Genomic DNA, 25,464 nt, shown 5'->3' with positions numbered 1-25,464 from the left:
AGAAAATAAAAATCACTGGTTAATGAAAATATGACATGCGTATTTTTGATCGTAATAAGTAAATATTATTTTCTAACAACTTATGAATCTTTATCAGCAAAAACATCGTTTTAAATAGGTTAAGATGACTATGCTTTGCGTGTGTACAACTCGAAAACTTCAAACTCATCCTATTCAATAGCATTAAATTATAAATAAAAATGTAGTAGTTAAATATATGAAATTTGGTTTGAGAGTACCGGTATTTGAAAAACAGATAACATCACAATAACCGCAACTCGCGTATTTTTTTCTTTAAAATTGATTATCGCACGTTCAGTACGATAACATAATACAAGCAATGTTACTCATTGTTTAAGCTGGACTAGAAGTTAAACGTGTGTTTATTGTATTTATTCGGCGGTTTACTTAATTTAGTAAAAAGTAGTTTAGGCATTGTAATTAAAGATAAAACTATTTTCGTGTAGAAATATGAGAATTAAGTGTATCGGGAACAGTTAAATGTGTCAAATATAATTTGGAAAGGTAATGTTAAATTCATAGTTAATATTTCTGGATGGATAGCCAGGGTGATAATTAATACAGGGTGAGTCTTAAATGAGCGCAAATATTTTTAGGGGTAGTTTATTTCAGCCCCAGAAAAACGGCTATAAGGTTTTTTTCACAAAACAAATTGAAATTCTTTGAAAGATTTTTCGGATTTTTTTTAAAGTTTTAGTTAAAAAACATAGATGCATATAGCAACATAGATGGTTGATAAATTTACAAGAAAGAATACCCACAACATATCCAGTAGTTCTCACAATATAAACGAAAAAAATATATATATTTCGTCTTATTTGAAAAACGGTAAAGAGAAAATAGGTTTATTTTACCGAGATCTACGGGCCCTGAAAATATTTGCAATTATGAGTATTATGACTCACCCTGTATAGAACAAATTATAAGTAAAATTTTTGTTTTTTCGACTTTGGACATTGTAACTGCCACAAAATATACCTCACTCCATAAAGGCATTAGACACAACTAGGTGTTTAGATTACTATTACATACTTAAACTGCTTTAAACCTTGTTCAAAATTTTTGTCATACAACTTTCTTTTAGTAAATATCAGCGGCGAAGCTTCTGATATATTCTCTGATCTATCTCTTCAAAATATTGTAATACGTTGTTACTTAAAAAAGTCACTGATAATTCTCTGTTACTGATTCTCAGTAAATTTCTTCAAATAATTAAATTCAATTTCAATTATTTAATGTGTGTATTGGTCGAACTTGATGGCATCGTCGCCGTCGTTGCGGTCGACAGCGCTATGATGCGACTGTCCTCGTTACATCTTGAACACCGCCAAACGCGAACCGAGGTCAGCTAACTTTCCGGCTGCGATTACGTCTCCCGTCGGTAGGATTAGGTTGTAAACACACATCGCGGTATAAAATAAAAAATAGTCGCGCGTCGCGATGACCGATTCTAAGTGCACCAATAAAATTGAAATAATCTTGCAATCGTCAGTTCTATTTAAAACTATTGAAGATGAACCTCCAAAGCATATTTTGGACATTAATCATAACTCAAAAACTTTTTTGTTGGCCTTGTCTACCATTTTCCAAGGAGAAAAATGTATGGAATACTACCGAATACGATGATTTATGATGAACATTAATAGAGAGTATGCGTTCTTCTCCTTCATTTGAAGAACATGGAATAATAGTTTTCGCAAATATGCATACTAGAAGAGTTGATCTTAATTTTAAATTTAACATATACGTTCATAGCTTTGTTTTTTTTACCTAAATTTAGTTCCTTTTTTAAATCGGTTTGATTATTTTTTAACCCTATTACTGTTACATTTTTTGTATATTTTATTTTTGTAGCTTCAAAATTAAAGACTTATAGACTTAGATTTAGACTTAGACGTTGGACTAATAAAAAAAGAAATAAACTTTGTTATGTTGGTAAAATTTTAATGGCAGTTATTTATTACATCCCCTTGTATTGACGCCATGCTACGCCGCGCGCCGCTGGTAAATATATTTTAATTAAATGCATTTGATAGAACTCTAAAATTCAAGAAATACAGGACGAAAATACACGTCAAAACGTCGGCAATTTCAAAAAAGGTTGTTTAATTCCTGGTCCTAAATCTGCGAACGCCATTTCATCTGTAACATAGGGACGCAAATCTACCACACTAAAATTTAAGTTAAAATATAATATGAACTAAAGTAAGCTAAATAGGCATCTAAAGCTGATGGAACTGACAGACAATTATGTGTAGGTTCTGCCAATCTGAAGAAGAAACCTAAGAACACATTTTATATCGGTGTGACAGCCTGGCAAATGTACGGTTCCCGGTAATAGGCAATGATAGGCTATTGCCAGGGAGCTACATGGAGGGTTCAGTCTCCAAGTTGCTAAACTTTGTGAAAAGGATAGGACTGGAGAATGTAATCTAAGGATCAGAAGAGGACCACAATAGATCTGAGAAGGTCGCAGTGGATCAGGCCGAATGCCACCTCTAAGAATCTAATCTAATCTAATAATATGAACTGCGCTTCTAATTTTAGTACCATTACTTTATTATTAAAAAAAATGATAACCTTGTAGAATCATATTAAAAATACATAATGATTAGAAATATAAAAATGAGTAGCTAACATTCAATCATTTCTGAATAAACTATAGCTTTACTTAAACCTATCTCGATACCTATTAATTGAGCTTTAATTTATTATACTACATAATTTATTGATAATTTGTTCTTAATGATTGCCTAATACTATTATTTACAAATATTGAAAAGGTTTACATTAGTTAAACAAGTTCCTCGTTAATTAAAAAAGTTTACGCTATTTTTGTTTTAATTTTTATGGTAAAATGAATTTATATGAATAAGTATACTTAACTACTTATGATCGACATAAATTGTGCAGTTACACCTAACATACTACCATGTAAGTAGCCTGTATGACCGCCACTCTACCTTTTAACATTAACATTAACCTACATCACCTACATATAAGTATATTTTGAAATTGATGATGAATGAGATAAAATGGATTTTCCTAAACAACTAATTACTAATTAGGTGCTTAATAGAGCTGATGCTAAAATATTTAGCGTTACAACAGCAAAATGAAACACTATTACCCCACAATACACATCAGATCATGATTAAAACTTCGAGTTTTTAATCATGATCCTGTCCTGTGTTTAAAGAAAGTTTTTTACTTCTTTTCTGATACTATTTTACGCGCGCTTGGAATAAAAATTCAATGCCGTGACACACGAGCTAGCGAAACGAAAAGTGGTAACGATTTAGACGCGCGCTGGAAATAAAACATAGCCTACAGATTAGAAATACGTAGTGACGCGACGTGTTTTATTTTACGCGTACAAAACTATTCGTTGCACTTCAAAACTATTTGTTACACGTAAAAAACTATTTTTTACGCTTAAAAACAAAATATCTTTTTAATTTATTACTTTATCAACATTTCAAACTACACTTTTTCAAACATGTCCTTCAAATCCCTCAATTTACTAGCTGTTAGAAGGCTGTTAGTAAGAAGTTACACTTCAAATATGCGCACATAGTGCACACTCAACTTTTTAGGTTTTTTTGCTGTATTGTGGTAAACCAGTGTTAATTTCAAAAAATTACTTCACAGAAAATATTTCATAATATTTAGTGTCACGATTTCAAAATACTGTTAGTTTTAGGAAACCAACAAGCAAAAACAAATTTCATAACTATAATAGCAAATGGTACTATGGAAAGCACTAACTTTTATGAAAAAGGCAAGTTTCTACCTACAAACAAGATACATGAATAAGACTTAATATCAGACTTGGCATTGTCATATCTCTGATTGTTATCAAACTAAGACTATAACTTGAGATAAAATAATATAAAACATTTTAAAATTTAATTTTTTTAGTGCTTGTGACATTAGAGTGTCCGTTATTTACAAAGTTGATCATTTCTCTCAGGACGCCCTCTAAATTTTTAATTTATTGTCTAAAAAAATAACATACCATTGTAAACCCTTAATATTCACTATAGACCTTGCTGCAAAGATGATTCATTTCCCATTTAAATTACATGGGATTTTGCCACATTTTGCAAATATTTTTTTTTTCTTTCGATCTTGTTTTCTCGCACCTTGACAATCTTCTTGTACAGAACTGAACGCTCTACAAAAAATGTCTTTTACAATTTTTCGATAAACTTACTCCTTCAAAAGTTATTCACCGTTAAAGTTAACCACTCGGTAAATTTCTAAATTCTTCAACTTTTTTGACAAATTTGATTGCATTGGTTAATCTCTGGGGTAAGTTCATCATTATTTTTCAACGAGATTTATCGATTAAAAATATTTTCAATATGGCGGCACTTCCAGAAATACGGAAGTTGACAGCAATTTTCTTATTTTAAATGGGCGCCCTTATTTTTTATTACATACATGAAATGTTATTAAAAAAATACATGAAAAATTATCTGTAAAATTCTGTGAACATTGATGTTAAACACTCTATATCTAACATTAACCGTTTTTGAGAAAAAAATATTTAAAATTTTTGGACGAAAAAAATTTCAAAAAAATTTGTATGGCTTAAAAGTCAAATTTAGTGATTACCACAGCTACTGTGACATAAAGAGAGCTATCTGTAGCTATCTATTTCAAAAATTTCAAAAAAATTTGTATGGCTTAAAAGTCAAATTTAGTGATTACCACAGCTACTGTGACATAAAGAGAAGATATGTGGCTATCAATTTCAAAAATTAAATTTTTCAAATGTCATAATAATGGCGGTAGCTGTCATGGAATTGAGCGGTTAAAAAATAATCATAAATCATTTTTTTCAAATGGAGACCCACTTTTTTATTCTACTAATGAAAAGGTTTTTCAATTCGCTACTTTTTAACTATACATGTTCCTATACCTAAAATAAATCGTTTAAGATTTAATTTGAAAACGTATATTTTTCTTGATTTTAACTAGCGTCCTTTGACATTAAGTGTCGAACGGTCAGACAATTTATTTTCATCTGTGAGAAAACGAATTATTTGAATTTTCTATATTATAAATACTCCTTGCTTAAGAGTTTAAGAAGTGTATTTATAAAAATATATCTCGTATTTTCGCTCTATAGTTATATCTAAAGTTGATATTATTAATAATATTCCGTATGATCGAAAAAAAAACAGCGCAAAGTTGACTCAGAAATGATGCTGCTTTTTGAACAAAGCGTCACAATATGACATTTATGATATGACATGGCCATATCTATTGTTTTACATCACTTGACGTTTAAAGTAATATAGCCTTGGTTAAAATCAAGAAAAATATACGCTTTAAAACTAAATCTTAAATAACTTAAAAACGATTTATTTTAGGTATAGGAATATGTATAGTCAAAACGTAACGAATTGAAACGCCTTTTTATTAGTGAAATAAAAAAGTGGGTTTCCATTTGAAAAAAGTGATTTATGATAATTTTTTAATCAAAATATTATATGACATTCCAACAATTCAATTTTTGAAATAGATAGCTACAGATAGCTCTCTTTATGGCACAGTGGCTGTGGTAATCACTCAATTTGACGTTTAGGGTATACACATATTTTTGACAGGCAGTTTTTTTAGTTCAAAAATTATAAATATTTTTATTTATCAAAAACGGTCAATGTTAGTAGAGAGTGTTTAATATCAAAATTCGTAAAATTTTACAGAGACTTTAAGTATGTAACAGAAAATGGGGGAACTCATTTAAAATAAGAAAGTTACTGTCAACTTCCGGTATTTCTGGAAGTGCCGCCATATTGAAAATATTTTTAATGGTTTGGTTTGGATAGATATGGTTGTGAAACTACGATGTGCTAAAAATCTCCAAACTAGATGTTGTAGTTCTCTAGAAACTTCTAATGCACGTTTAGCCTGGGACACCCTGTATACGACCAGTTGATAGACAGAGAGACAAGATAAAATGCGGCATACAGTGTTGTCGGTTCGTACGAGAATAAAATAATAAATAAAGACAATATATCTAAGCTATTCAAAAATGCTCATTTCTGTTAGACAACTGTTTTAGAATCTATTACAGCTGTAGTAAAATGAAGTAACTAATTGTGAAAAACAAAACTCCAACCCTAGATGCAACATTTTTTGTAAACTCCTACCTGTACGGTTTGAAATTCTCATGCAAACTCCGGCAATACCGCATAGAAATGTATCAACCTAACTTTTATCACTTTTTAATACATTTGATTTTTCACTTAAGCTGTCTACATCACTGTCTTACACATTAAAATCAAGACCACGCATTTTCGAAGACCATATCTACTCATTTAAGTATTTAATTATTTCATCCTTGAGATTTAAAACGTTTTGAAAGTCTATGTGGATTTTTTTCCAATATTTGGTCAAAAATCTTAAAAAATATTAAAGAAACTTAACAAAAATGAAATTCATTTCACATACGAAATACGTAAAAAAACATAATTATATCACCACTTGCTCTCCAATATATCCAAGGATTCTATCACAGATGCATGACAGTTTAGTAGTAAACAATTGAGGCCTGTTTAGAGCAAAAACCGCATAAGTCCAAATTTACCGAAAATGAGTTTATGGTGCCAAAAGATGCAGAAATGATATTCATTAATTCATGTACTAAATTTCTTCAAAAAAAGCAAAGCTTTACTTTCATTTTCAGTCCATTCAGGTTCATTTCCTATATACATTAGTTCATGTATTAAAAATGGCTGGTTCCGTTGAGAATATTTTTCCCATGCGCGGATATTCATATTTGAATTTGAAAAATTGATTTCGCCCTCATTGAGAAAAAAAAGAAACGTTTGGAAAGAGTAGAGCTTCCTAGTGAATGGGATAAGGTTATCTGTAAAGCTAGGCAGAATCCAAATCCATTTCATTTGCAAAAAATGAGTCAAGATTTTTATTAAATTAAAAGCGCCACATCGGAATTCTTCTTTAAAACTCGGAAACCTGCCATTAACATTAAGAACGTCCTGGTAATAAAAATAAACAAAGAAACTCCAGGTTTGCTTTTTTTAAGAGACAGGTATAGTGGACCTTTCCGTACCAGCAAAGTGGCAAAAGCAAATCTCCCTTCTCTAGTGACTCTTACTCCTCTATATAATGGTCAAATTCCTATTCTATCTAAAAAGGTTAAATATTTAAGATCTTTGTTACCACTACTTCGCTTACATAAAAATAAAACATATTATGAAAAGATTTTTGACGGGTCCCTCTCTTATACACTGGAAGAAAGAGATGATATCGAACAAGATGACAACAGTAGTGGCTGCAATGAATAAGTATTTAAGTAATTATTGTTATTTAATATAACATACCATTTAATTTTAAATTTTATTTTTTTTTATTTTTTTGTTTTTTTACGAAAATGGTAAATAAAAATGAATTTAAATATTACAAAAAATATGTTTGTCTGCATAAATTACAATAACTAGTAAAATTCGCTTTTCAAAAAATACGCCCCATAACAATCTAGGGTATTTTTTATATCTCCCGATTTTTTTAGTTTCTGGACGTTATGCGGTTCTTGCTAAACACGCCTCAATTTTATAAATTACTTTTTACATAAAAACATATACTTTCTTTATTTTTATTGCTATAACCTATACTAAAAAAATACTGTATCTACCTAGATGTACAATAAAATATTTAACAATAAATAGACTATCCTAATATTTTAGACTTAAAATCTCTTGATGAAGGACCATAACTACTTGAACTAGATGGCGTCAGTTTCTGTGAAAGACGAAGACCTACCAGACGTAGTTTACTTTAGATTTTTGGACGAAAATGGCAGAATTAGCAAAGAATCTATTAAGAATGCCCTTATTAAACCACCTTATCCAGCTAAATACTATTGGAATGTCATACTGTTTATTTTAGGTTAGTATAATTATTATTATTTAGAATTAAAGTCCTGATTTTTATTAACAGGGCCTGACATCATACAGGGTGCGGCATTCCGGCAATAGTGCGTCGAGCATATATGTAGATCCTTGTATAAAAAATTTGGGAATTTTGTTTAAATGCAGACTATGGAGTGTAGAAATGAGGAGAAATATCTCTTGATTTTGACTTTATTTGAAAAAGTGTCAAAAGTCACAAAAATAGGAAGAATAAGGGTTCACCAAATAACCACAGTGGCGCTAATGACGCATAAATCTAAAAAATGAAAAGTAACCATAGATAACAGAATAAAAGTAACATAACCAACCATTACCCAAAAAATCTTTGTTTTTATTTTTAAAATGAATATTGATGGAATGAATGAAATGATTGAATATTAAAAAAAATTGTATTCCGGAAACTTCGGCGGCATATTCTGCAGATAAAAATAAGTAAATAAGTTCGTATAAATGTATGTCCTAAAATGCTTAGTTTCGGAGATACAGGGTGTAGAAGTTTCATTTTTATTTCGATTTTTTCCAAATAATTTCTGAAGTAACGTCAATATTTAGATGAAAATTGTTGTCTGGGAGTTTTTTGACATGAGCAATTTGATTTTGATCTCAATATGACTCCTATTTGTAGAGGGCGCCACCTGCATGTGTTTTAACTGTTGAAGAGTAATTACTTTTCGTCCGCACCTGTATAAAAGTACTGGATGAAAAAATATACATTTCCATGATTTTTTACGTAAAAAATATCTCTTTGTCTAGGAGCTACAGATGCCCGAGACATTATTACCGGACCCTGTATATGTAGACATAAAATGTGGAAAATACAACACCAAAAAAATAAAACATTTGTCACAATACAGGGTGAGTCTTAAATAAATGCAAATATTTTGACAGGACTGGTAGATCTCGATAAAAGAAAACATATTTTCTCTTTACTGTTTTTCAAAAAAATCCAAATGTCCGAGATATTTTACACTGAAAATAAAATTTTAGAAAAAAAAATGATTTTTCGCTTAAATTTTGAGAACCACTGAATCTGTTCTGGGGTTTCTTTCTTGTAAATTTAATCTACTATCTATGTTGCCATATTATATAAACATTATATTTTTTAACTAAAATTTAAAAAAAATTAAAAGAATTTTCAAAAAATTCCTGCATTTCATTTTTTTTTATTTCGCGAAAAAAACCTCATAGACGTGATTCGGGGGTCGAAATATACTACCCCTAAAAATATTTGCACTTATTTTAAAGACTAACACATTTTCATTTTAGAACAAGAACGCGCGATTAGATGCTCACTATATTAACATCATCAGCAGATGATAGGACTAAATACTATTGTTTACAAATTTAGCCTTATATGTTAATTAATTTTATTATACAGGGTGGTCGGAACTGTATTCCGAAAACTTCGACAGCATATTCTGCAGATAACAATAAGTAAAAAAGTTCGTATAAGTGTATGTCCTAAAATGCTTAGTTTCGGAGAAAATTTCTAAAATACCGTCAATATTTGGATGAAAATTGGTGTCTTTAGAGTTTTATGATATGAAAAATTTTATTTTGATGTCAGTATGACTCCTATTTGTAGGGGGCACTACCTACATGTGTTTCAACTGTTTTGAAGAAAAATAACTTTTCATCCGTACCTGTATAAAGGTGTACGCGTACTGAATCGGTACCAGTCCGGCGAGAAACGGCGAAGGCGGTGACTCGACTATCGTAGATAGGTAGAGGTAGGAATCTGGCCTCTACAGGCCGAAATGTTTTAGTGGACGGAGGGTACCGCTTAAATTCCTGTCCCGATATTGAAGGATGGCTATAGAATTTCAATGCATTTCCTACATAAGTCTATCCTTGGTTTATAGGAGGTTTGACTAAACAAGGATGAACCTATGTCTTGAAACCATTCGACTCGATTTTCTGTCCTCCTTCAATACTGGGACGTAAATCCTCTCATTGCTCTTATGGGGAGGCCGTCGTATATTTTATTTAAACGTATTTGATATGTACGATGGTCGCAGTCGCTTTTGCTGGTCGGTCCGATCCGATGCAGTGCGCGCCCTCCTTTAAGGTGTACGCGCACTGAATCGGTACCAGTCCGGCGAGAAACAGCGAAGACGGTGACTCGACTATCGTAGATAGGTAGAGGTAGGAATCTGGCCTCTACAGGCCGAAATGTTTTAGTGGACGCCGGCGCCGTCTATATGTACGATGGTCGCAGTCGCTTTTGCTGGTCGGTCCGATCCGATGCAGTGCGCGCCCTCCTTTGAACTACTGACTGAAAAAATATACATTTCCAATATTTCCATGACTTTTTACGTAAAAAATGTTTCTTGGTAAAAACCCCGTGTTCTGCTGAAAACCCAGTGAGCGACTGTTCTCAAAATATTTAGAATGGAAATAGTCAGTTATTTGACTGAAATAATACATTTTGGGAAATTTTTATTTTCTTAAATTAATCATAAATTTTTCTGTAAAAAAATTATGATAAAACAGTTTGTGATGACCTTGGCACAAAAACGTTTCAAATTTATGATTTCAGTCTAATAACTCTTTAGTCAACGTATTGACTATGATGACAGATATTGATAATTTCGATTCCAAATATCTCGAGAACCATTACTCGTAGCGATTTTTACCAAGAGACTTCTTTTAAGTAAAATACGTCGCAAATGTACATTTTTTTACTACTCAGTAATTTTATACAGGTACTGACGAAAAGTTATTACCTACTCTTCAAACAAGTAAAAAAAATATGTAGGTGGCGCCCCCTACAAGTTGGAGCCATACTAACATCAAAATCAAATTTCTCATGTCAAAAAACTCTCAGGCACCAATTTTCATCCAAATATTGACCTAACTTCATAAATTATTTGAAAAAAATCGAACTAAACAAAATGAAACTTCTACACCCTGTATCTCCGAAACTAAGGATCTTAGGAGATATTTTTTTTTTACTTATACGAACTTTTTTACTTATCTTTATCTGTAGAATATACTGTCGAAGTCTCCGGAATACAGTTCGGACCACCCTGTATATGCACTTGATTGATGATGACCAAGAGTGACAAAATTAGCAACTAAATAAAATGTAAATGTGTATATGTAAATAAGATGTGAGAATCAAAAAACAAAGTAGGCCAAGAATGAACATTTTAGTTTAAATTTTACTATGTAATATCTATAGCTGTATTCCGTTCTGAAACTATGTTAGCAAATTATGGCAAAGATCAGTTCTTGAAATATCTATAAAAATAACGAACAGTTTGACAACATAGTAAAAATGTCAAACGATTTTTAAATTTCAATATCCCTATAAGTTTTTTGGTGATGACACTAATGTCAGATATTTTTTACGGATCGTGTTCTGTAATAATAAAAATTTCAGGCTAAACATTGAAGCGGAACAAAAAACTAGGGTTTCATAGCTTGGTTATTGCCAAGCTATGAAAAACGAAATACAGTCTAGTTCTTCAGAGTGACAACACTATTTTCAGTCATTATAATTTAAAAGTAGATTGTATTTTCTGTTATTATTTAGGTGTATAGTCTCTTACAGGACCAACTTTATAGTTAACAAACTCTTATTTAGGAAGTTTAGATTATTTATACAGGGTGGCGCCTCTCATACGCCGCGGAAGCTCCAAGGAGAACGGTAGTTTATATCGAAATAAAATTTTGGCAGCATATGTAGGTTAACTGAAAGCATTTTATAAAAATATATAGAATTATACAGGGTGTCCCCAAAAAAAGTTACACATCAAAGTAGTGTTTCTAATGGAACACCCTATATATTAATTGATTTTCTTGATTGAAAATCTAAAGATTTTGACATATTTCATATTTTGTGAAAATGAAGAGAACATTTTAAGTTTCGATAATAGCTACCTAAATTTTAGTTGGCCTTGTATAGCCTGATATTTAATTACAGTAACCATTGTATGTTAAACCAAATTGAAATTTGACCCGAAAAGTTATACAGAGTGAGACAAAATGAATATGGAACATTAGTCACTTTTAAAAGCAAATTACTCCTTTATTTTAAATAGAACACGCAGTATATTTTTCCGGTGTTCAATGGGGAATTTATATATCTTCAAAATGTTATTAAGGTTGCCTAGCCCTCAGACAAAGATTTTCCTAGATATTTTAATTTTTATGATTTTGCGTCAGTAAATCTTTATTATTTGAAAAACTCTAGTGTATCACACAGCCACCCTAGATTTAAACAGATTTAAACAAAAGAAATAACAAAAATTAAAGATTGTATAGTCTGTCCAACGACAAGATCCTTGACAGTGATAGATTTGTCTGTCATTTAATTTCAAAGTAGTTTATTTTATTTTACAAAGAAATAAGTTGGTACGATTGGAACGCATAATTAATAATATTTAAATTTTGAGTGACAAGTGATTACTTCAAAATAATGTGAGAAAAAACTGTATGAAATTGAAAAAATCTAATCTTGGTTAATTAACTTGATCTTATTTTTTTCTGCAGTACTAAAATGTATTATTTACCTATCGTGTGATATTATTTTACAGATACTCCCGTTTTTGCTACCACATACGAGATGGTATACAACTTTATTTGTGGCTAATACAACAACACTCTGGCCATAGTCTCTGGCAAACTGTGTCTCTGGCGGTCTCTGTGCACCGAATATTAACTGTAAACTATGTTCTGGGTCAACACTTAATTTTCCCTCGAGTTTTCCTCCACATAAATTTAAAAAAACACGAAACACAAATAACAACACAGTCCAAAATGCAAAATGCAAAATATTTATCATTTCTATTTGACATAATTTGGCACAAAATGATACTTGGTACAAAATGATAATTTGGCAAGATTTTGACAACTCTCAAAAATATTAAGTCGAGTTCATACGCATAGACGTCCGTTTGTCGTTCATCGTTGCGTCAAACCAATAATATTGAAATATGATCTGTCAATTTTGAAATAAACCAATAAAACTGGTTAAAAATAACAAGAAACGACGCATGACGTATTTATTTATAAACCTATCCATAGTTAACTTAAAAAATATTAGAAACTTTTTTAGTGAAATAAATGGATTGGTATGGAAGTCATCTGCTTTTTTTCTGTCATGGTCTGTCGAAATCTTACCTGAGAAAAAAAACAGAGTATAGAGTAAAATACTCAACGGTAATAAAAAGATACACGTTTAAAACATATTTTAATTATTACAGAATTAAAATTAGATATAAACCTATAATTATGTGACAAAAATTAGCTAGATGAAATCAAATACTCAAAATGCTTCCTTTCTTGTTAACTGCATAAAATGATTATCTTTTCAAAAGGATCTTTTCATTTTAAAAGGCATATATGGAGAAAAACAGCTACAATAATTTCTCTCATGTTGTCGACAATAGTTGGTCGAGTTTTGTAAACACTGTCTTTAACATATCCCCATAAAAAAAACCAGACTAGATAAAATCAGGAACATTTAAGTATTCTATTAATTTTTGAATGCACACTGCATTCACCAACTAATAGAATCATATCAAATCTCTCTAATGTAGGATAAGTTTGCAGTTTCGGCAAATTTCTGAGAATTTTTTTTTGTGTTTTAACTGACACAAAATGATAACTAGTTGTTAAAGTTGGACTAATTAGACAGCTCTGTTGAAGTAACGTCAGACATATCACAGCCACCTAGATTTTATTAAATAATAAAGATCTATTCAGATCAAATCATGTAAATGAAAATATCTCGGAAAATTTTTGTTTGAGGGGTAGGCAACCTTAATAGTATTTAAATGAGACATGAATTCTCCATTGAAAATCGTAATAATATACTGGCTGTTCCATTTAGAATAAAAGAGTAACATGCTTTTAAAGATGACCAATGTTCAATATTAATTTTGTCTTATCCTGTATAATTTTTTGGATCATATACTTCTCTTATAAAACTCACCTTTATTTTTCTCCCAGAATTCGAAAATCAATTAATATATAGGGTGTTTCATTACAAAAACACAACTTTAATATGTAACTATTTTTGGGGAACCCCTATAGAACTCTCCATATTTTTAAAAAGCGCTCTGAAATAACCTACATCTGCTTACCAAATTTTATGGCAATACAAACTGTTGTTCTCCTTGAAGCCTCCGCGGCGTATGAGAGGCGCCACCCTGTATAGTTAGTTAAGTTTTACCACTTTTATTTTTATATATCCTTCTTATTTAAAATATGAAACTTTAAATCCTATTTTAATTATAAAACTTTTTAGACGTATAAAACTTTTAACGTCAATTTCTTTTTGTTAATAGCTTTAATAGTGTTCCTTTTATGGAACTTCGGCGTCATACCAGGCAACAAACTGGGATTTTTCTGCCAAGATCCCATTTTTTCACATAAATATGAAGGAGACACAATTTCAGCCACAACACTAGGTCTAGGAGTGGCTTTGTTACCTGTTCTGGTCTGGTTCAGCGTAGAAAGATTGAGACAGGGATCAATGAGAAAGTGTATCAGTTTAAAATGTTTTTTTCATTTTTACCTCTTCGCTAAACAGTTTATAATTGGAGTTCTTGGAGTTGGTATAGTTGCAGAAATAGGTCAGTAATATAATATACCCGGTAGCGTATCGTCGTTGGAAACAGGAAATCCAATGTAAGTTTTGAACTGTCCAAATATTAGCTCCTCTTTTAATTTTATAGGGAAGTCATAAATAGATTTTTGAAAATTCTGCATATGGTAAATACAAGGTGTCCCAATATTTCATGGACATAGAACTACTATGTATTTTTGGAATTAAAATAAGTTCATTGGACACAATTTACCTCTATACAAAAGTGCTTCATTTGTCCGCTAGAGCGCATCAAACTTTAAAAAAATAAACACATTTTTTCTAATATATTAAGAACCGTTATTCCGATTTGAATGAGGTTTTGGGTATCATGTTTTGCTAAGTACTTTAACATTTGGCGTTCACAAAAATCTAAAAAAAAATACGAGAGAGCTACTCTCTATCGACAACAGATTTTCATTTCGTAAAATGGTCCGTTTTCCGTTTAGTATTTACTACATTTTTTTGTCTTTTGTAAAAAATCGCCACATCGCCATCGCATAGTTTTTGTGATGAAAATTTTTGAAGAATTTATTTTTCCAAAGCGGACCTACAAAATATACAAGGATTTCCAATATTTCGTGGACATAGAACAACTACGTATTTTTTGGACAAAATAAGTTAATTTTAATTGCACATATAATTTACCTTTATACAAAAGTGCTTAGTTTGTCCGTTAGAGAGCATCAATCAATGTTACATCCGAACGACAATTAATTTAAAAATTATTAATTTTTTAAGCTTTTTATGAAGCTTATCGTCAAATATAATGTGGGATACTAACATAAAAAAAATTATTCCTTAATTTAACGTGACAAAAAACATTTTTTGGAAGTCGGCTTTGGAATTTTTTTTCCTCAAAAAGTATGACGGTGGCGATTATTTACAGGAGACAAAAATGTAGTAAATACTAGAGGGACCATTTTACACAAAGAAAATCGGCCGTCGCGTCGGTGGAATTAGAAAATATTTATACCAAAATTTATGTAGGGGTGGGGGTAGTTTTTACCCTTCCCGTACTTTTTCTTGAATTTTGTGAGAGTCAAATGTTAGTGCACTTAGCAAAACATAAGCACCCAAAATTTCATTCAAATCCAAATAATTGTCCTTAAAATATCTGAAAAAATATGTATATTTTTTTAAAGTTTGATACCCTCTAGCGGATAAACGAAGCAGTTTTGTATAGAGGTAAATTGTGTTCAATGAACTTAAAAAAACTAAAAAAAAAAAAATTAAATTCCAAAAATACGTAGTAGTTCTATGTCTACGGAATATTGGGACACCCTGTATACCGGGCGCGTCTCAAAAGTGGCTCACCCCTATATTTCTTTTATTTTTTAGATAAAAAACGAGATTTGGAATGTTAGTAAATGACATAAATTAGGAGTGGTTGACGTATCCAATTCTTTTCGACCACATCCTGTTTTACAGGAAATGACTACAAGTTTCGATTTTTAAATAGCACCCTCGGTATTTTTTTTTACTTTATTCGATAGGAAATGACATTCTGAATAAAATGACATATATATGTCAACTTTTGACATTTTCGCTTAAAACAAAATTGTATTTTAAATTTCAGTCTAGGGTGCCATGGCTATGATAAAAATTCTAATTTTCTATTCAAGGAGCCTTGGAAAAATATATTTGATAGTCTGATGTTTTTAGTGTCTTGTCCTAGAAACACTTCTTTAAATCTGTTTATTCTTTATCTTGTTTATTAATCTATTCTACATATTCTTAATTGATTTACTTTGCCATCCCAAATCCCAATTACAGTACGTCTGTCCGTTCTGTGGCTACGGGGTATCCGTGACAGGGGAAACGATATTCTCTCGATGTTTTTCGTAAAAAATTAGACGACGCGTCCCATCAATAAAAATTCGACAAATTTGCAAGTAGCCAATAAAATGAGTGGACGGAGCGATTTGCGGTGACGTACTCGTCAAGTCGACGTATAAAATATATTGCCGTTTATTTAAATGTTTTTTGTCCGCATTCCTTTCATAGACACAGATCCTGCAGACAAACTGTATCTATATCGGCTGCCGGTCTGCCCAAAGTGGCCCCATGACAACTACCCCGAAATGATCGATCCGGAACTAAAACCCAGTCCAAACTTACTCTTAATCTAAAGTCCAAACCAAACGAAAAAAAAAACAAAGTTGTACAACCAAAGTTGTACAACTTGGCGCGAAAATGTGATTCTCTTAACCAGCGCCAACGGTGCGACAGTTTTAATACAAAAGTTGCAAGTCAGTTTAGCTTTCAACTGTTTTTGCAACCTCGGTAGTAATGTGAAGCCGAACACGAATCGATTCAAACTGGACTAGTTTGCAATCAGTCATAGATCTGTTTTTCGCGACTATTTCCCACGGTCGCAGTTGCCTGGCATTTTAAAAATTGCTTGTTTTTGTTATTTCCACGGGGTTATATGCATGCCGATTGGTGGAATGTCATTTATTTATTTTAGGCCGTAAACAAAAGGGCAGACACAAAGATCGTGGCTAAATCAATATAGATAAATCATGTATACGATTATATTATAAATATATTGTTTTTATGAATTCAGTAACAGATATGATACATTAATTATTCTGTCTCACTATTTGTACATGACTCATCGTACTGCAGATCCTTGCTCTCGCAAACGAGTCTTCCTCTTACCGTAAAATTTTTGGCGAGTTATGTTCCAATTTTTTGGCGTATTATGTTCCAATTGATAACGCGGCGAGCGCTTCCGAAAAACGGTTATACAGGGTGCGTCTTAAATAAGTGCAAATACTTTTAGGGGTGATATATTTCGACCCCAGGAACACGTCTATGAGGGTTTTTTTCGCAAAAAAATCGTGTATTTTTTTAAATTTTCCTGTATATTTTAGAAAACTTTTTAGAACTGCCTGTTCACCACAATTCATCCACGGCATAATTATTTCTTAGCCTACCATGCTTACGGCTTTATATGTCCACAGTTAGCCTGGGCCAAGATGTCAAGAAAAAAAATATATAAAGTTTGAGTGTTATATTTTTTAAATGCTCATACCTCTGGTTTAAAAAAATATTAAAATGAAAATCGCCGACGTACAATTGGGGTTTCTACACAAATTTCAAAAAATACACTTTTTTAATCAATATTAAAAGCTGCGCACAAGTTTTGTTAAGAATATTCAAGGACCATTATCACCTAAACGTAACCTGTTGCCCCCTTTTTTTTGAAAAATTAAATTATTTATTTTATTTTTTAAAAAAAGACTACAAAAAATTTAAGGTCAGAACACAACGAAAGGAGAATTTATGTAGCTGTAAAATATGTGAAGTTGCCAGGTTTAGGCCTAATCCCAGAACTAAAGTAAACAATACGCGATCACCAGTGTATCCAATAACAAAAGCTGTTGTTGGTAGACCTAGGTCTGAGCAAAAATTAAAAACATTTATAAAAATTGCTGAAAGCTGGCTAAGAAGTTCTGGGATACAATTAGACCATTACAGCAGATTTAATGGAAATAATGTCAGAAACTTGCTTAAAAAAGTTGACTTAAAGCACTAGATCCTTGTATGACTGTAATTAACTTACTTTGTAACAAAACTTTATTTTATTATTGTTATTTGGACACTAAGCCTTTTGCTTATTTTTTTTAGACAACAAATACATAGAGGTATTTTGTGCCTTCAATGATGTGGTAGCCAGCTGTTTTGGAAAATATATTGATACCAATTACGAAGCCTATATACTAAAATTTTCCGACAAAATAAGAGATACGAAATCAGTTTTACTCCAAAAATTCACGCTGTTGTTCACCATATAGTGGATTTTGTTAGTATTTCACAGAAAGCATTGGGCTTTTTTTTTTACTTTTTTTTACTCTGAGTAAACCTCAGAGCAGGTGCATCATTCTTTTAAGTTTTTCTCAAAAAACTTTAATTTAAATCCAAGATAAAAAAACTATCAAAAAATCTCCTTAGGAGTGTTGCTTCCTACTACAGTAACCATGTTTAAAATGTATTTATTGACTTATAGCTAGTAGCTAATTGTTTTCTTCCTTTTTAGTCTAAATTCAGTTTGTGTTTAATTGCTAGTTTGGAGTTTTACTTGTTTACTAATACTTATGATCATAAAGTAAAATTTTATCACCAAAATATTAGAAAAAAAATATGTTTTTGCTTTTTCCATTAGATTAAAGTCTATTTTTATTTAAATTTGTACAGAGACCCAACCTCCTGGATTTAGAAACAGGGAAGGGGGCAACAGTAAGCATGACTTTTGCTGATGATGGTCGTTATTTATTATTAACAAAACTTTTTACGCGCTTTTTACTTTGGTTGAAAAAGTTTTTTTTTAAATTTGTGTAGAGACCCCAATTGTACGTCGGCGATTTTAATTTTTATATTTTTTTGAAGCCAGTGGTATCGGTATTTAAAAAATAAAGCACTCAAAGTTTATATTTTTTTTTCTTGACATCTTGGCCCAGGCTAACTATGATATCTATGGTTACGACACTAAAAGCATGGATGCAAATACAGAAAAAAACAAGTGGCTCGCAAAATTATTTAAAAATAAATCGATTTCTTTTTAAATTTTCAAACTGGAATAACTTGGATATTTTGGACTTATTTGAAAAACGGTAAAGAGAAAATACGTTTTTTTTATCGAGATCTACCAGCTCTAAAAATATTTACACTTATTTAAGACTCACCATGTAGAGTAATATTGGGCTTTTGATAACTGTCTACCGCTGACTGAGCCACGATTTTGCATTGTCTGCCCTTTTGCATACGGCTTTTTAAATAAATAAACATGCATTTTAGCCACGAGAAAAATGTCTACCAACAATTTTCCACGTTTCTTAATAATAAATAAAAGCTATTTTCGCAATTATAACTCGTGTACCTTATAATATGTTTAGTGTCAAAATTTCACCCTTTCGATTGGCCGCCCCCGCTTTAAGCCCCGGGATCATGCTGGCAGACCTGACAAATAGTCATGGCTACATAAAAGAATACTTCACATGAAGCCATGTAACGGTGATAAGGTTTTTTTTATGTAACCAGCTCTCCGTCTATAAGATGATTGATACTATTATTTACCTACGAAGGTAGAGTGGAGCGAGATTCGAAACGTTTCCGCTTCGAAAGCCGGACGACCCATATGAGGACGCTATAAGCCCGGTAGGCATTTATACATTCCATACATGTATACGGCACCTAGCACAATCCCATTGGTCAGATTTGAGTTTTAAATCAATTAAACTCCGAGTGCGATACGCGAGTATGGAATATAAGACAGTTACGGAATGTATATATATATGCACTTACGGAATGTATCTAGTAGCATCAGAAAGAGTATATTTTAGATATTACTATTAACGCTTCGTTATAGAGCATTCCAACCAAAACCAAACTAACCCCACCAAATAGCTAATCTAACCAATGCAATCAACCCCACCAAATAACCATCTTAACCAACGCAACTAACTCCACCAAATAATCAATCTAACCTGACCAAAAAGAGTGAAACCAACGCAATCCGTATTTTGATTTCTATCAAATATTTACAATTTTTTTTTTAAATAAAATCAGTTGTAAAAGAAATAAAAAAAGGTATGGTCTGATACTACATACACTTAAAGTTATTTTAGCAAATGTTCGAAAAACCGCCATTGTTTTGAGTACATAAAATGCATTTTTTTAAAACTGAATTACAAGCTTTTCCCACAGAACGGTCGGTCGACTTTCATAAACTTCTCCCGTACCACCTCTTCATAAGTTCTTTTGTAAACCTTGTTGGTAACCATACCGCATAAAAAAAATCTAAAATAGATAGGTCAGGTAATCGAGGAGGCCCATGCAATTGGTCCACCTTTTCCTATCCCTGAGTTTGAATACTTATGATATAAATAATTTTTAACAATTTTTTTATTATGAGGGGAAGTGTCATAATAAAAGTCATGTTGGAACCACTCTATTGATGCGCGAGTATCTAAATTTAACTTTTCTAAAAAACGTAAGTAACGTTCACCGGTCAACGTATCCTCGTAAATGTATATTAAAAAAAAGTTGAACCAATCTACACGCTATTCTTCATTTGAAAAATTCATAATATTTAGAATTTTTGTTTGCTTTAATTTATAAAGTTTGAATGTGACAGTTTCACATTACTGAGAGTAACGACAATTGAACTTGTTTTCATCGCTAACTAAAAAATGGCTAACTGAAATTGTTTAAAAATGATAAGAATTGGCTATACCTCAGTAATTTTTGGAAAGAAACATGTTATAGCTATATCACGGAAAAGCTTAAAAAATTGCGCTTTTTATGAAATCATGGCCAACTATGGTTTCCATTTAAAAAAAGACATGTTTGTGTGATATGTCAAAAATGACAGGCTTTAGAACTTTCATCCGAAAACTTTTTGTCTAAAATGGATTATAAGGGACTTATGGACAATTTTTAAAATAGGCGAAATTTGTTTTTTTCGAAATATCTAGTAACCCATGAACTTTTTCAAAAATCTGAAAGGCGCATGTTTATGACCCTACAAAACTGCAATTCTTTCCTCATTTAACCGACTCTCTATCTCCAGTAGTTTCCGAGATACCTATAGAGAACATCGTAGGAAACTCACCCTGTATACCTCTATTATTATTATAGGATTTAAATAGTCCTACGAGAGAAATAGCTTAAGTAATGTATCGGATATGTTTTTGATTAATTTTCCTGATAATCCAATTTCTACCAGGTCGGCAATACAAAAATTTATTGATAGGTTTAAGGCGAAAGGAGACATAAAAATAACTGGAATGATCAGGAAAAATATTAGCGTACTACTGCGTACATCATCCCCTTCTAGCATTTCTTGATGAACTTTGTATTTAAATAAATGATATTTTTTTTCTTAAAAGTTCTTAGACAACAGTTTTTTAACATGTACTTGAAGTGTATTTTTTATCGCGCACAAAACTATGTGTTAAAAAAATGATTTACGCGCCCGAACGCACCTTTACAGTTTCTCCGCCACTTATATCTGATATTAATATTCTTATTTTCTTCCACAAGTAAATTATCACAACTCTAACATCATTATTTTCTTCAGTCTTCTCCGTGATGGCTTTGGTGATGGTCTGCTGTAGTTTCTAGTTATTTATTAACCATGCTTTTACTTCAAATTTAGAGATCAACGGAAAACATATCAGATACTTTGCCTAAGATATTTCTCACATAGCAGTTTTTATCATGGTGACTTTTTTCTCCCGTATATAGCGTTTAACGCCTTGGAAGTAGCAAGGTACAGCTTGCCATGCTAGAGCCGTTCGGTATACAAAGAAGGTAATGTGGCTAGCACTACGCTACAACCGCCTATTATTATTACCTCAGGATTGTGAATCCCACGTACTAATTTAAGGCTGAATCGAGCTAGGAACCTAAACTATTTTTATTTTATTAAAAATAGTCGGCTGATGAAATGCCGGCTGTGGGATTCGAACCCACAACCATTAGATTGGTAGACGAGAACTGTAGTAGGTACGCCACCGGGCACCTTAGTAGCTAATGATAATTACAATAAATAATTTCTATGTAGTATTAGATATTAAAATAAATAGTTTAAACTTACATTTTGTAATGAAAAAAAAAAGAGCTTGACAACTTAAGGCATGTTGGCCTTTATCTGATTTTCAATTTTAATTAAGAAATAGATGCAGTTAAAACCGGCTTGTTCAAAACTGTTCAAATTTCGCATGTGTATTTACCATTCGCACGCCAATAAAAATATATTTACGACTGGCTATAGAATCAATAGAGGAGCAAATATTTGGAGAATTCAAAATTTGCATGGAATTTCATGTTACCACCCGGTAGATATTAATACAGTCAAATGGTGTAACCATCATTACGCAACTAATAATATACTAAAATATGTCAAAATTGATGAGGAAACTTGTGTTTCAGCTAAAACTATAGTGGGTGAACACAGGCCGCATTTCTTCGACACCTGCAGGCCCGATACTAATGTAAACTGTACCCCAGGTAGCTATATTTCCTCATTTACCTGCACCAACACGTTGGTAGACCGAATAGATTTGATCGACTCATCTAGATCGTTTCCCAGCGGTCACTCTGCATTGAGTTGGTTTACCGCTATTTTCTGTGCAGTAAGTATCTGTATTGCATCAGAAGATATCCATCTTAGATTAGATTTTGGATAAACCCAAATAAATTAAGGTGCGTCCAGATCTGACGAGACGAGAGCGAGACGAGCGCGAGACATTCCAAATTTGGTAAATGTGGACGGGTCAACAACGCACGGAGCCTCGTTGCTATCAGTCCTCTGTCGGTATTGCAACGGCCGCGGCCGTTCAAAGGAAGCTCGCGACACAGTCTGGACGTGTTTTTGATAGGCTCGCTCGATTCTAGCTTCTGATAGAATTTACAAATTTTGCGTCACTGATAATTTTTACAGTACCGAAATCTTTAAACAAATTGAATTATTACAAAATCTATTGATTTTTGATATACAGAGTGAGACTTAAGTAAGTGCAAATATTTTAGGGGTAGTATATTTCGATCGAGAAAGATCGGTAGTATATTTCGATCGATTTGGAAAAACACGATTATGAGGTTTTTTCGCGAAAAAAGATTTAAAATTTGGAATTTTTTCTAATATGACAATATAGGTAGTTAGTAGATTAAATTTACTAGAAAGAAAACCCAGAAAAGATCCGATGGTTCACAAAATATAAGCAAAAAACTTTTTTTTGAAAATTTTCAAAGTAAAATAACTCGGTTATTTTGGACTTATTTGAAAAACGGTAAAGAGAGAATATGTTTCTTTTATCGAGATCTATCAGCCCTGAAAATGTTTGCACTTATTTAAAGTTCACCCTTTATAATATCATATTATTATGCAAAAAAAGTTACCGAATTGTACGTAGTATCTAATAATAAAATAAAAAATAGGGTATTTCTATTAAAAAATATATTTTATATCCGCAACACTTTTGTAAAGTACCCTGTATACTGTACAGTAATTTCAATATGTGCTTCTGAACCTTTCCTATAAATTTTCTATTTAATATTTTGTTCTAAAAAACGTATTTTGTAAAAGCCGTCGTGTCTCGAAACAAATGAAGGGTTAAAGGGGAAAACAACCAAAAGGAAAAAAAAAACGACCATGAATAAAATACGACGAAGCAAATACCATTTGGCCATCGTTTGTTAAATTCAATTACAATTTAATATGTGTTTGGGTTCCTTTCACTATAATCCAACTCGCCTATTTCGTGGCAGGTTTGCCTCAAAAAATGGATAGAACATGTCTCGCTTTCGTGTCGTTAGGTCTAGACGCACCTTAAGCTTTTTGTGATTGTACTTTTTTTACAAATCATGTCGTCAATCTTACCGAATAAAATAATAATACTTTAACCAAAGCTTGTGGAAAGTTTAATTTTTCATCGTATGTTTTTTTATATTTTAGTATGTCGTTCAAAGACGTTTACCCAGCCACATTGTAGGTACATCAATCAAACTCTTGATGCTGGGTATATGCGTATCGTTTGGATTGGTGTGTTCTTTAAGTAGAATCACCGACAGGAGACATCATTGGTGGGATGTCCTCGCAGGTACGGCAATAGGAATTTCAGGAGCGGCGCATATGATCAGGATTACTGAAAGGCATTACAGAATACTTAAGGAACAGCTGTTAGAAGTTGGAGAAAGGGATATTGATGAAGTTTAGTAGGAATAATCCAAATAATACCCTCTAGTTTGAAACATAGTTATTTAATTATGACTAGGATTCATAAATGAATGGGAAATAATTGTCTAAATATGGCCTCCATACAGCTCTGCTACCTTAAAGATAAGGTCAGGCATAGCTGCTTTTACTGCACCGTATTTTCGTAAGTTTCGTGTCGTGTTCACATACAGAGTACCTATTCTTGACCGCTGGCATCGTCAAATATCACTTGTATCTTCGAGAAAGCCATATCACAATACACGTGAATGGGCTAACGCAAAATGCGAACGATTTCAAGTATAGCATCGCAGGCCATAAGAACATGCTGCAAGCGGATTTTCTACTGCGGGTATCTATTAAATTTGCAACTTTATAAAAAGGTTGCGTTTGTGTTTACACACGATACCCGGTTTTTGCAGCATACCATACTGCGGCCAACGTATTTTACAAATTTTCTGATTTTTTAAGTATCTCGTGGTGTTTCTATCGATATTTGAAAAAAATATAAAGGAGAAAATATGGATATTGATGGAGTTTTTTTTAATTCATCTTCTGCTACTCCAATAGCTGCCTCTATTACGGAAACTTGTTTGCACAATTTTCTTATTTCACAACATTTATTATCTTCCACAAATTCAAGTAATTTTAGTATTTATTCACAAGTCCAATTCTATTTGGAAGCCATCGTCTAGTATATACATTTTTTTTGCTTCAAAATGTTCTTTTTGAAAAATATTCAAAAGGCACCTAAGCGTTGTTAGATTCAGGTAGTGTGGGATTTTGACCCACTATGACGCATCGCTATGCGAATATGCAATTCTTTCCGCATAATTTCTCTAAACCCTCCTTTGTAATTTTCTGGCACAGCTGTTTGTATTTCTCACATTTTAAGGTTTCCTGCCAGACAGGTACCGCCTAAAGTAAAATTGAGTGGGTTAGGTTAGGTTAAAAAACTCCTTAGTGTTGTACTAAGGAGTTTTTTTTGCTCAGTTAGTCCATTTTTGTTTGGTATTAACCTGGATAGTAGCAGAGCTGATCTCTCCACCTTTTTTAGATTTAGTCCCTATATCCATGTGCAGAACGTCGATGCACGCCTTCTTGCATACAAACTACCGCTGGTTTAGTAATACAGCCGACGTTTTTTCTAGTGCCAGTTCTAATTTTTTTAAGTTTTT

The 25,464-nt window shown here is 32.1% G+C and overlaps 1 protein-coding gene across 4 annotated transcripts; it reads left to right on the top strand.

The window, feature by feature from the left end:
- Window positions 1-317: 317 nt before the first annotated feature.
- On the top strand, window positions 318-24,341 carry LOC115874806 (phospholipid phosphatase homolog 1.2 homolog). 4 transcript variants are annotated; one of them, XM_030890095.1, is made up of 6 exons: window positions 318-525; window positions 3,719-3,802; window positions 7,743-7,944; window positions 14,264-14,551; window positions 22,504-22,706; window positions 24,029-24,341. In XM_030890095.1, the coding sequence occupies exons 3-6, from the start codon at window positions 7,785-7,787 to the stop codon at window positions 24,287-24,289; spliced, it is 912 nt and encodes a 303-aa protein (XP_030745955.1). In that variant the 5' UTR covers window positions 318-525; window positions 3,719-3,802; window positions 7,743-7,784; the 3' UTR covers window positions 24,290-24,341. The 4 variants fall into 4 exon arrangements, with proteins under 4 accessions (XP_030745955.1, XP_030745953.1, XP_030745956.1 ...); XM_030890093.1 differs by lacking the exon at window positions 3,719-3,802 and having other exon boundaries at window positions 319-525; XM_030890096.1 differs by lacking the exons at window positions 318-525; window positions 3,719-3,802 and adding an exon at window positions 2,472-2,955.
- The last annotated feature ends 1,123 nt before the right edge of the window (window positions 24,342-25,464 follow it).

The sequence above is a fragment of the Sitophilus oryzae genome, unplaced genomic scaffold (genome assembly GCF_002938485.1).
Source record: "Sitophilus oryzae breed Bouriz unplaced genomic scaffold, Soryzae_2.0 scaffold_1297_pilon_pilon, whole genome shotgun sequence".
Lineage (NCBI taxonomy): Eukaryota > Metazoa > Arthropoda > Insecta > Coleoptera > Curculionidae > Sitophilus > Sitophilus oryzae.
Note: the sequence above shows the minus strand (reverse complement) of the source record. Positions and strands in the feature narration are given on the sequence as shown.